The sequence below is a fragment of the Eretmochelys imbricata genome, chromosome 7 (genome assembly GCF_965152235.1).
Source record: "Eretmochelys imbricata isolate rEreImb1 chromosome 7, rEreImb1.hap1, whole genome shotgun sequence".
Classification (NCBI taxonomy): Eukaryota; Metazoa; Chordata; order Testudines; family Cheloniidae; genus Eretmochelys; species Eretmochelys imbricata.
Window position 1 is genome coordinate 85,031,526 of NC_135578.1, and position 12,665 is coordinate 85,044,190.

The window sequence follows — 12,665 nt, forward strand, 5'->3', positions numbered from 1 at the left end:
GTGGGCTCTATGGAGGAGCAGCCGTTTAGACTGGAGGCAGGGTCAGATGCCACTAACGGGGGGGGGGGCGAAGAGGGTGCTGAGCACCTTAGGGCCGCTTCACAGTTCCCCCACTATTCTGGTCCTTTCACCACCTCCATGCTTCCCCCGCCAGAGCCCAGGCTGCCCATACACGCTACGTAGTGGCTGGGGGGAGGGACTCGTGGGGCTTGCAGGGCCCCTCGCGTGGCGCCCCGCTCCGTGAGGTTCCCAGGTGCGCGTTCGCAAAGCGCCTCTCCGGCAGCCCGCGAAGCGGCCGGGGTGACGCCGCCCCGCCGCTCCCTGTCAGACACGGCGGGGAAAGCCCAGCCCGGCCCAGCGGGCACCTGACCCACCACCGACTGCCGGCCCCGCGCGCTGCTCCGTGGAGACGGCAGGCAGGGCCCGAGCGCCTCGCCCCTTAGTGCACGTCTCCTCGCCACGCCCTGGGGGCGCGCTGGCCACAGGCAAGCTCTGCCCGGCCGGGGCCAAAGGGAGCGGGGTTTGGGGGGAAAGGGAGCGCGGCCCCCGCCCCTACAGCTGAGGCACAGAGCGGACGCCTGATTGGCCCCGGCTACACGCTCTGTGACGTGAACTGTCTGGTGCCAGGACAGCGCCCGTGCATCTCCGCTGCGCGCCTGCGCCCTTCGCGCGCCTGCATGCAGCCAGAGCCGCCCGGCGTTGCGGAACTGACAGCCTACAACGCAAACCCAGAGGGACAGCTCCAAGAGGCAGGGGGCGACACACGAACCCAGAACCCGAACCGTGACACGTCACCACGCCGCGGCCGCACGCAGCGCGCGCTAGCCAGCGCGGCGGACCCATTCCCCGGAAGCAGCCGGCCGAAGAGGTGCTACGTATTTCCGGCGTGTAGCTGGCGGCTGCCGAGTAAGTGAGTGGGCGCTGACGCCTGTCGAGGGTCCGCAGCCCGGGTCAGCCGCAGGGAGAGGAGCCGCGAGCGGCGGCGGCGGGGGGAGGTGATGGGCGGCGCGGCGTCAGGGGTCCGGGCAGGGGGCGCTGGGCCGCGGTCGGGCCTGGCGGGGGGAGGGGAGCGGAGCGGAGTGACACGCAGTCGGTTTGGGTGGGAGCCGCTACGCGCGCAGAGGGGGCCCCGCGCGGGTGAGGGAGCTGCTCTGCCGTGGGGGGCGGGGGTCTGGCTCCCTTCTCCGTGCGCTGCGGGCCCTCCTCGCTCTAGCCTGGGCCTGTGGGTCTAGGGCAGCGGGGTTTCCGCTCCCGGGGGCTGCCACACGCCGGGGGCGGACCGAGATAGTCAGTCCAGAGCATGGGGGCCTTTGAGCCCCGGCTTCAGCCGCAGGCACTTAAGTAGGGCGACCCGATTGTCAGGACGCGGGTGAGTACATGGCCAGGTGCCTTGTGGGAGCTTGGCCCCTGTGGCAGACACCTCACCCCGGCCTAATTACCGTATCCTCACGCAGGATTTCAACATCCTCCCCGGGCACCTGTTTAGTATGTTAAATTTATTTGCACGAGGATCTCTTCCTCCTTCTGCAATTACTTTTTTTTTTGGTCACTGTAAATGAACCTTTAGCCACAATCGTACTTATGGCAACAGTAGGTTTCTTTAAAAAGTTCCTCATTTGACTTGTACTTAAAAAATCACTGCAGACTTACAAGCACAAAAGGCATAATGACATAGGAGTAAACAAGACAAGTTGAAAGCATTAGTTGTGGCTTGTTGCAGCCAATAAACCTGCAACTCCTCTTGTAATACTTGTTCTTTTGCTAAGCTTTGTTTTTATTCAGTTGCATTGTAGCTTTTGAGAAGGAAAACCTTGACTGAGGATTTGACTTGCCTTTCATTTTCATTCTGACTACTACTGAAATGAGAGGGTGAACTCTCTATGTATTCCAGAGTCAACCAACACATAGTTTTACAAAGATTGGTCTAATGGACTTTTGAAACCATTTACATTGTGTATGACCAAAACAGAGACATGCAGTTTATAAAAAGAAAAGGAGTACTTATGGCACCTTAGAGACTAACAAATTTATTTGAGCATAAGCTTTTGTGAGCTACAGCTCACTTGGCTCACGAAAGCTTATGCTCAAATAAATTTGTTAGTCTCTAAGGTGCCACAAGTACTCCTTTTCTTTTTTCGAATACAGACTAACACGGCTGTTACTCTGAAACCTGACAGTTTATAACTGCACCAGAGAAAGTGTGGTAATGAGCATGATAGTTAAAAGAGCAGCAGATACATAAGGGTAATTCAGGAAGCAGCTAGAAGTGAGCAGTTATTGTTAATGTAGAAGTTAGTGGGATGTTTCATGCAATGGTGCATCCTAAAATGCCCACAGACAGATTACTTCAGTATTGTTAGTACACCAACTCCACTGTTACATATAGCTGCTTTCATGCAAGCATTTGGTAATGCATGCAGTCTTAGAACCTGTTTGTGGAAGAGGACATGTTGACCTAAAATGAGGTTTTTTGAAATGCTGTTTGAAAATTTCCAGAGATCTTTAACATCCACTCAAAATAGGGACTAGGGATCAGACACCCTCTTTCAACTCCAGTAATATTTGGGTAACAAATTTGAATTCAGCCTTCTGGTGCAGAGGCAAGTATACTTTCAACTAGGCTTAGCCAGTCAAATAGTGTCAATAGATCAGTCAAATGACCAGTCAAATCATAGCAAGAATACCCTGATGTAGGAGGCAGTCTAGCTTTCTGAGTGCATCATGATGTCAATTGTTTTTTTTTTAAGAACTTGATTTTCACATTTTTCTGAGATAAAATAACTCAGTTAAGTAACTTGTTTGTTGTAAAAGGAAAAGGAGTACTTGTGGCACCTTAGAGACTAACCAATTTATTTGAGCATGAGCTTTCGTGAGCTACAGCTCACTTCATCGGATGCATACCGTGGAATGCATCGGTATGCATCCGATGAAGTGAGCTGTAGCTCACGAAAGCTCATGCTCAAATAAATTGGTTAGTCTCTAAGGTGCCACAAGTACTCCTTTTCTTTTTGCGAATACAGACTAACACGGCTGTTACTCTGAAACTTGTTTGTTGTGATTAGTCATGAGTATCTATCTAAGGCTAAACCTTTTGGAGTCTATAAAGTCTTACTTTTTTGCTGCTGTTATGGTTCTGATAAATTAATGCTTTAAAATATTTGATCATTCTTAACGTTATTTGACCAGTCAATTGACCACTTATTTTTGGACCTGTCAAATGTCTATCCCTACTACCAACTGAATTTTGCTGGCGTATAGGGATTAAGGTTTTTACCCATAAATGTCTCATGTTTATTTTCTTGCAGGCAACAAATCTTCAACAATGTCTTTCATTTTTGAATGGATTTACAATGGCTTCAGCAGCGTGCTGCAATTTTTAGGTAATATTTCAAGTGTGTATTCACCATCAAACATAAGTTTATTTAACTAAATAGATTTTAAATCATTCTGATTAAACCAGTGCAAATGCAAACAGTACTGGTGAGATGATGGTGGTAGGATTAGTTCATTTGTACCTTCATTTACGAAGTACCTAAGTAGTAAGAGTAGCTTGGTCCACAGTTGAATTTTAAAAAAATGTAAGTCCTATAACATATTAAAACATTCCTTCCCCTTTATTTGGTGAGCTCTACCTCGTACTGTACTGCTGTGCAGTAATCAGATGCAGTTTATAATGAAGATACTCTCCCCTTCCATGATACTTTTGAGACAATTACCTAGTCCTCCTGATTGTCTGAGTTTTATGGACAAAATTGTAGGTACAGAGGTTAGGTGACCTGCCCATAGTGTTTCAGGGAAATCTGTGGCTTACTTTGAAAGAGAACCCATGTATAACTCCAGTCCTTCTGGTTTACAAGTTAGACATAGAATTATAGAAATGTAGGGCTTGAAGGGAACTTGAAAGTTCATCTGATCCAGCCTCCTGTGCGGGGCAGGACCAACAATACCTAGACCATCCCTGAGAGGCATTTGTTTCACCTGGTCTTAAAAACTTCCAGTGACGGAAATTCCACAAACTCCCATGGCAGCCTATTCCATTGCCTAAGTATTAGAAAATTTTTCCTAATATCTAACCTAAATCTTCCTTGTTGCAGACTAAGCTGATTACTACTTGTCTTACCTTCAGTGGACATGTAGAATAATTGATCACTTTCCTCTGTATAATAACTCTTAATGTATTGGAAGGCTGCTATCAGGTCCACCCCCCTCAGTCTTCTTTTCTCAACATACGCAGTTTTTTTTATCCTCGCAGGTCAGTATTTCAAAACATTTTATCATTTTGGTTGCTCTTCTCTGTCCTATCTTCTCATTTTTGTGGACTCTCTCCCATTTGTCCACATCTTTCTTAAAGTGTGGTGCCCAAAACTAGAAATAATACTCCAGTAAAGTCTTCACTGGTGTGGCGGAGTGGGACAATTACCTTGTTGTGTGTAAGATGTATGACACTTCTGTTATACACACCTCAGAATATTAGCCTTTTTTGCAATTTCATCACATTGTTCGCTCACATTCAATTTGTGAGCCACTAAAATCCTCCTGTGCACTACTATCACCAAGCCAGTTATTCCCCATTTTGTATTTGTGTATTTGATTTGTCCTTCCTAAGTGTGGTACTTTGCACTTCTCTTTATTGAATTTCATTTTGTGGATTTCAGATCAATTTTCCAATTTATCAAGGTCCTTTTGAATTCTTATCCTCTCCTCCAAAGTGCTTGCAACCCCTCCCACTTTGCTATTATCCATAAATGTTATAAACATATTCTCTACCCCATTATGTAAGTCATTAATAAAAATGTTGACTAGTACCAGACAGACCTCTGCGATACCCACAAGGTACATCCTCCTAGTTTGATATTGAACCATTGATAACTACTCTGAGCACATCTCCGCAATTGTTTTCAAATTTATTTCCAGTCTTTTCAATTGATTTTCATGCTTTCCCTTGAACTGTATCTTTTCTATTTCCTATTATTTAGCTACTTAACTCTTATTAACAAGGTTTGGAAAATGTATCCAGTACCTGCTGGCCCAGGGACTAAGTCTTCGAATTGCCAGGCCAGCATACTCCAGCAACCCAATCCATGTATTCTTCTGTCCAGTGTCCTGTTAATTGGAGTCTCCCACCAAATACTGGGGCCCACGACATAAGACTATTGCTAGTTGAACTGAGCTCAACTCTATATCTACACACTAGACCCAGTACACCCCAAATTGATGCTGATTGGGTCCAGATAGAACAATGTTATTGCTACCTTCTCCAATAAATTAATAATGCACAACCGACTGGATAAATCAGTTTATGGTGGCCCTGTGCCAGGTGCTTTGTTGAAGTGGGAGGATAGCTCACCACAGACCGAACTACCCTCTGACCCTGACCTCAGCTGGCTCCAAACCAGGGAGCAGTGTAGTGGTGTGCCCTTTGTCTACCATTCTAGAAGATGGCTGTTTCATTGCGGGTGCGGAGGATTCTGTGAGAGTGGCCTTTCTTATGTCTCCACTCCAGCAATTTTCTGGATTGGCAAGTGTGCCCATGCACAGAGACTTTCATTGAGGTGGCATGGTAGTATCAGTGAGGTCCCACCTCTGTGTAGAGACCTCTGCTAGATGGCTGCAGGGAAGCCCCCTTCAGTGGGGATGGGGGTGGATGAATACTCCTGGGGGCTCCCTATTCCTAATGATGGCAACCAGAGCTTTCTGACCTATCGTTGACAGTCGCATCCCCCTTTTCTTCTCTAACACTGGTGGCAATTCTGGATCAGTGCAGATTTGAAAAGGTCTTATTGCATCTGTTCACATTTGGAAGGCTACCTTCACAAACAAGTTCCAGAAAACTTTTAAAAATAAAAGCTCAGATGCGCAGAAAATGACACTTGTCCAGGAAAGATCTGCACTTAGAAATCGATTTTTCAAGCTCTGTTTATGTTTACGCAATCTAAATAGCATTCTCATTATTTCATTCTGTTTCATATTCTGCTCTTCTTGCCCTAGATGAGACCATTTACAGTTTTACCTTCTTGTGAGTAAAATCTTAATTCCACTTTTAAATGTCTTCAATGGCAGATTAATTTTTAACCCATTACATCTAAGGATTGGTTTCTTCTGATCTATTTTATAACAGGACCTAGTTATACATAGACTTGATGTAGCTTTGTTCTCTTCAGTTTTTCATGTATTCCAGAGATATGAAAATGGCTTTCAAGAAAAGCTTGAAGGTCCTTACAGAAATGAGTTTTTGTTAGGTGGAGCCAAAACTAGTTTAGAAAATACTGTCCAGTCTCATAATTAACACATTGCTCTACCCTCCTAAAACCATAGGTTCATTTCCCAGTGTTGTGTTCCCTGTGCTGCGGGTTTGTGGGTACTGTTTTACACTGTTGGTTTTGGAAGGTGTGGATTATGTGATACCACTGCAGTATTTAATATCTGTATTAGATCATATTTCTGCATGAGAGCAAATGTAAACCTGTTGAATTTTCTTTTCACTTCCAGGATTGTACAAGAAATCTGGAAAACTGGTGTTTTTGGGCTTGGACAATGCTGGTAAAACCACTCTTTTGCACATGCTCAAAGATGACAGATTGGGTCAACATGTCCCAACGCTACATCCAAGTAAGTTATCCAGCAATCTGATTTTACTGAGTCCATTGTTCATGGGATTTTCCTCATCAAAATCATTCATGCAACTAGATATTGAGCTGTAATGATGAAAAATGCCTTAATAATAGTTTTCATCTTTAGAGATTGACTTAGTTTTTTAAAACGGACCGTGAGGACTTTTGTGTGGTGTCTGTCTCTTGAGGTGAAATTAAATTTAACTTGAGTAAGTTTTGTAATGAAACATCAGTAAAACTATATAAAGTGAATGATTTGTATCCACAGTGGCTTTATCCTTTATGAAATAGATCCCTCATACCATTCTGTGTATGGTGGTTGGAATTATTATTTGAAATTATTAATATTAATAATATAGGAAACGACCAAACATCTGTTTAACCATAAACTCTTTAAGTCCAAAGGCCAAATGGTATTTAATACAGTTGCTCTAAACATGTCTGCTTATTTTTAGGCTTTTAATCACTACACCCAAACAGTTAAAAATATATATATATATATTTAAGTATACTGAGCAATATACTTACAAATAGGTAAAACCTAGGGAAAACCGTCTCATCCTGCTGTGCTCCAGCATGATCAGGTGGGGTCTGACACAGAACCTCAAATTCATAACTTTTTATACTCTTCAGCAAACAAATGGTGTCATAGCCAATTACCACTTTAGCTAACAACTAGTTTGAGACAGTTCACCCTCATTTTTAATTTTAATCCAAATAAGATTTACAACATCCTTCTTCCTGAGGTCTTTCCTCCTTATCTTTTCCCCTCCATCCTGCTAACAAACAACTTTTTCATTTCACCTAGGCTCACATAGAGGTAACACTGGTACATGGGGTGGGAAGGTCCATGTTGACTCTTTTTAAGACAGGTTCTTCTTGTCTTATTGAAAACCACCTGCAGTCATCCCTATCAGAGGCTTTCTTTTTAGGAACTTCTTGTTTCATTAGTTATTCTTTGAACCAGAAATCTTCCCTACTTCATTCCTTTTGGCCTTATATAACTCATTATTTTCAAGGCCTTCCTTCTACTTGCTAGTCAGGTCCTTTCTTTACAACACATGTATATTTCCTTAAACTTAACCTAACTCTAATTCTTCGATTTTTATATTTATCTTACAGTGGTGTTAATAGGTACAGTAAATATGGTGGATGTGATAATGGCTGCAATTCAGCTAACTCAAGACTTTATTCCTCCTTTTTTAGCATCGGAAGAGCTGACTATTGCTGGAATGACTTTCACAACTTTTGATCTTGGTGGACACGAGCAAGGTAAGAATAGACTTTTTTTCAGAATTGGGGAACAGAAAAGAATATTAAGTGTTACAGTTCGTGCTGACACTAATAATTATACTGAACTTTAACCGCCTTAAGCAAAATATATGGGAGACCACTAACTATGGGCTCTTTTATTTTAACATTTAGAATTAGGTAATATTTATTTATAAGTAAAGTTAATCATTCTGATTAACTTATATTTCATTTACGGTAGCAGATAAATCTTGGTTCATCTGCTTGACAGTGTGTACAAATCCTTCCTTTCAGTACGCTTCTGTCTTAAATCTCTCCCTCACCGTAGAAGGCTTACATGTTCATAGAACCACAATGAAGGTTCCTAAAGGTGGTTTGCAAGTGACTCTCTAAATAAAGTTGACCTTTCTTTGCTTTTTTAGAATGTTAGAGGTTATACTGAAAGCTTTCTGATTGTTTTGCCTTAGAAATATCAGGAATGTCAAATCTGGATTTCCTTCTCTTCTGTGAAGGCTGTTCTGTGAAACTTATCTGTATCATGAGCACTTATATCTTAATTGAAGGGGATGGGACACTGAATTCTTAAGACTTCTCTTCTCCAAAATGATCATTAGTAATTGAAATCAAATAGGCTTCTAGTATTGTTTATTTTTAAATACCCTGACAAAAATCCCTTCCCCCTTGGTTTCTCAGCTTTGTGTCTCAACTCTGGGGTAGGTCACCATTTTACTAATTCTCCAGGTCAAGTGAGCCCTGGACTTCTAATGTTTAGAAAAACGTTTCAGACATCTTAGACCTCAAAGAAACAAAGGTCACAAACCCATTTTTCTTCTTGCATGTCACCTTTATCCCATGGTCTAAGCAGTCCTCTAAGGCTAATATGATACCATGGTGATGGGCTTGGTATAAGAACCTGAGCAGAACAAATTTTTAGCTTTTGAATACTACAAAAATGAGTTACCCTACTGTTGCACTCAAGTGGCTCTTCAACAGAGAAGTTCAAAAATAATGTGAGAAGCCTGCAAAAAGGTCTGGTTACTTTTGCTGGTAAACGAGGTAGAACTGACAGTTAATACAAGTCACTGGCTTCAATCCAACTGCTCATCTGAAGTATTTAAACTTTTAAACAAATCATTCTTACTTCTTTTCCTGAATGTGGGCATGCTGTCCCCTCAAAGCAGGGTTTTCACAGGGATGTTTGTTCTTTTCTATTCTAGCTCGCCGGGTTTGGAAGAATTACCTGCCAGCAATTAATGGGATTGTCTTTCTGGTGGATTGTGCTGATCATTCACGTCTCATGGAGTCTAAAGTTGAGCTTAATGTATGTTTCCAATCTGTAGTTTTTTCCATGTAGGAGCTGTGTCCTGGCTTTACAAATGCAAAATTTCTACCCCTTCAAGTGGAGGATACAATAATATCTTGGAATAATCTTCCAAGCATTATATCCTCTTCCCTTCCCTTCCTCCCTTCAAAAAAAAGTTGACTTGGTTAAAGCCCTTTGCATTTAAAAAAAAACGCATCCTAAAAAAAAAAAAGCAAGGTTTGAGATGGAGAATTAAACTAATAAGGCCATTCTTAACTATTGTAGAGCCACAGGAAGAACTTACACTTTTACTACATATACTAATACCAATTTAAAAATTGGCTGAAAGTTTGCATGCTCTCATAGGCTTAATTTGTATTTTAAAAGTCTTCCGATCATTTTAAATTGTCAGTGTACTTTACACAATAGCTGTCCTCAATAAACTCTTGTTATGAGATTTATACTCACTTCCGAGGAATTTTTTCCTCTTCAAAGTGCCATAACATCAAAAGATCGTTTTAAATTGTTGCCAGTTCTGATTTGAAGCAAAGAAATAAAAGGTTACTACAGATAATGAATTTTTATAGGGCATCATGTTAACACTTATGTTTTGCCGGTAGGCACTAATGACAGATGAAACAATATCCAATGTGCCAATCCTTATCTTGGGTAACAAAATTGACAGACCAGAGGCCATCAGTGAGGAGAAACTGCGGGAGATTTTTGGGCTTTATGGACAGACCACAGGAAAGGTAAGAAGAAAAGAGTTTGAGCCTTTGGCTATTAATAAAGTCATAGGGAACTGAATTAAGAATGAAATATTTTTTATAAATGTTTTTACGTGTTACCAAGAATGCACATCAGGATTTGTTAACCAGGTCATTCTGTCCAAACATTATTTGAAAAATATTAAAAATACTGGAGTGTTAATGGGAACTGTCTGGATATTTAAGACTTGGTACAGGCATGGTATTTCTGAAAGAGATTGCAGTAGTTTGTTTGGAAGCTTTCTGTAATGTTCACCTAACTCTTCCACCCCTGTCTTAGGCATCCTTGCTCTTTTGCTTGTCTAGAAATGACTGCGCTTTCTTTCACAGCCGTGTTAAAAAGATGATTAAACAAATACTAAAATATATAGTGGAAAATGCAAGAATACACTTTTAGTGCACCATAGAGCTTTCGCATGCTATGCATCTTATATTTCAATTTTAAAATTCATTAAGTTGTACAACTGCTATATCAAAATAGTTGCCCAGATGTTCTCACTTAAAAACAGACTTGGCGTTGTCTGCTTCCAATGTTCTATTGCTCAACTGCCTATCTAAGTCTCTTGTTCACTGTAGTCTGGCTGTTGGGTCTGTAGGAGCAGCTGTTGAGGTGCAGTTAAGGACAACTAAGTTTAAAAGGCTATATAAAGAAGACTATAAAATAAAACTAAAGAGATCTCTGTAAGACTGGTAAGTGAAACTTCAGTAGGAAAATCTTGCTAGCCCAGCATTTGACTCCTGGATTACCATTTTGTAAGGATAAAGAAACTGCTCCTCCTTGCACCTACATATTCAATGCTTGTTGTTGCAATTCTAACTTCTTCCTATTTTGTTGATTCTCCAGGGAAATGTGCCACTGAAGGACCTGAACACACGCCCTATGGAAGTGTTCATGTGCAGCGTGTTGAAGAGACAAGGCTATGGCGAAGGCTTTCGTTGGCTATCACAGTACATTGACTGATGTTTGGACAGACATAGAGTTTTACTCCTCTGGACTGATCCTGTTCATAGCTTCCTTATGGACTTTTCTATTAGAATGTGGAAGGCTCTCCTGCCACATATTGGCGTTGACCAAGAGACTCCTGGTTTTCAACTATCCTGTTGCACAGTGGTGACACAACTCTTTTCCACATGGCTGGGAGATAACTCAATTCTGCACACTGGTGCAAGTTGTCCCTTTCAGTTGCCATTGTTTCCCACAGAACCCATGGCTTTCAGTTACAATGGGGCTGGTGTGATCTGGAATTCAAAACTCTGCACGCTGTACTGCAACACCTGAAAAAGAGAATACGTCTCACCACTGTGGCTAATTGACTTAAAGAAAGCAATTATATTTTTTAAAAAAAAGTGTTAATGTAAGCAGTGTCCCTTCTAACTTTTTTGGTTTAACATTTCTCTTGTTTGGTCCAGAGTCTATTAGGGTTTTTTTTAATCTATTTAATGGTATTTAGATATTTCCCAAATTAATGAACCAAGTATCATGATATTAAAATCCTAAATAAACATAGATTTGGGCTTAAATGTTCTATAGGATGGTTGTGCTGTGTCACATTGGGTGATCATGAAGAGGGTGCTGTTGGGACTGACTTGTGCAATGAAGCTTCTTTAACTTACAGGGATTTTAGTTGAAAAAAGGACGCACACAAGCACATCTGTTCTGTGGCTGCCTCATGCTTAGGTGTTTGAATGCAGTTTCCAGCCTCAGCCTCCTAAAGTGGTGATGCTATAAAAGGGACAGTGTAGCTGTCTTGTTCAGTTTCCCATCAGCAGTCTTTCTGCTGTAGTGGATTAGGTTTATTGGGTTCTCACTCTAGAATGTAGGATGTTCTTTGTTTCAGGGTTCCACTGTATTATAACAGTAAAAATCATGACATTATTTTGTTGTTGTAGCATGAGTGTTCAGCATTTGCATCTGATAAGGTTGTTCATGTAGACTGCACCAGCTTCTTTTTTTACTTAACAGACTTTGTCTGAAGTTTCATTACTGTCTAGAGCTCCTCCTTTTCAGTTAAATAAAATAAAGACATATCTTCCTCCACAAGGGGTGGTGATACTTAGTTGAAACTTATTCAAGCTTTCATAACTGGAAAGTACCCTTCATTATTAGGGGAAAGTGAAGAATCTTATTGTGACACTATGCAATGTAATGCCTGAGAACAGCTTGTGCGTATTTGCCTTCCACAACCTCTTGCATACACCCAATAGGTCATGGAAAAATTATATATGAATGGGAAGTAAAACAAATCTTAGCTCTTAAACCCTGTTGCTTCTTGTCCCATTGACATTATTCTGATTAATCCCCACACTAGATAGTGTTATACTCCTGTAAAGTGGAGAATAGATTCATCTCTAAGATGGCCTAACACTTAATTCCCTATACCAACATCTGTTACTCCTAATGAGGGAAAGAGGAACTTTGGGGATAAATTATTGAACTAGTACTCAATTTTTTTTGGCCAGCTGATTGCCTTTCCCACAAGTTTTTAAGGTCTGGCTTGACAAAGCCCTGGCTGGGTTAATTTAGTTGGGGATTGGTCCTGCTTTGCACAGGGGATTGTACTAGATGACTTCCTGAGATCCCTTCTAACCCTGATATTCTATGAAGTAGTAGTGAGCATTAAGATAAACAGTTTATACTTATGCTGAGTTTGTCAGTTTGAGCCAGCTTCATCAACCATTCACTGAAGTGTCGGAAGCCATATATTTTTCTACGGTAAGTGTTGGAATCTCCTG

At 41.6% G+C, this 12,665-nt stretch overlaps 1 protein-coding gene across 3 annotated transcripts; it reads left to right on the forward strand.

Moving 5' to 3' along the window:
- The first annotated feature begins 764 nt into the window (after positions 1–764).
- Positions 765–11,973, forward strand: SAR1A (secretion associated Ras related GTPase 1A). Of its 3 annotated transcripts, none has more exons than XM_077822092.1 (7): positions 765–906; positions 3,306–3,380; positions 6,490–6,609; positions 7,818–7,883; positions 9,080–9,183; positions 9,786–9,917; positions 10,777–11,973. In XM_077822092.1, exons 2-7 carry the CDS (start codon positions 3,323–3,325, stop codon positions 10,891–10,893), a joined length of 597 nt encoding a protein of 198 aa, XP_077678218.1. In that variant the 5' UTR covers positions 765–906; positions 3,306–3,322; the 3' UTR covers positions 10,894–11,973. The 3 variants fall into 3 exon arrangements, with proteins under 3 accessions (XP_077678218.1, XP_077678220.1, XP_077678219.1); XM_077822094.1 differs by lacking the exon at positions 765–906 and adding an exon at positions 1,201–1,369; XM_077822093.1 differs by lacking the exons at positions 765–906; positions 3,306–3,380 and adding an exon at positions 4,129–4,252.
- The last annotated feature ends 692 nt before the right edge of the window (positions 11,974–12,665 follow it).

Excerpts from the sequence above, each read along its gene's own strand:
- SAR1A (XM_077822093.1), top strand. The coding sequence starts at position 4,174 with ATGTATTGGAAGGCTGCTATCAGGTCCACCCCCCTCAGTCTTCTTTTC. Across the intron at positions 4,253-6,489 it reads AGTTTTTTTTATCCTCGCAG|GATTGTACAAGAAATCTGGA; the intron begins GTCAGTATTTCA and ends TTTCACTTCCAG. Across the intron at positions 9,184-9,785 it reads AGTCTAAAGTTGAGCTTAAT|GCACTAATGACAGATGAAAC; the intron begins GTATGTTTCCAA and ends TTTTGCCGGTAG.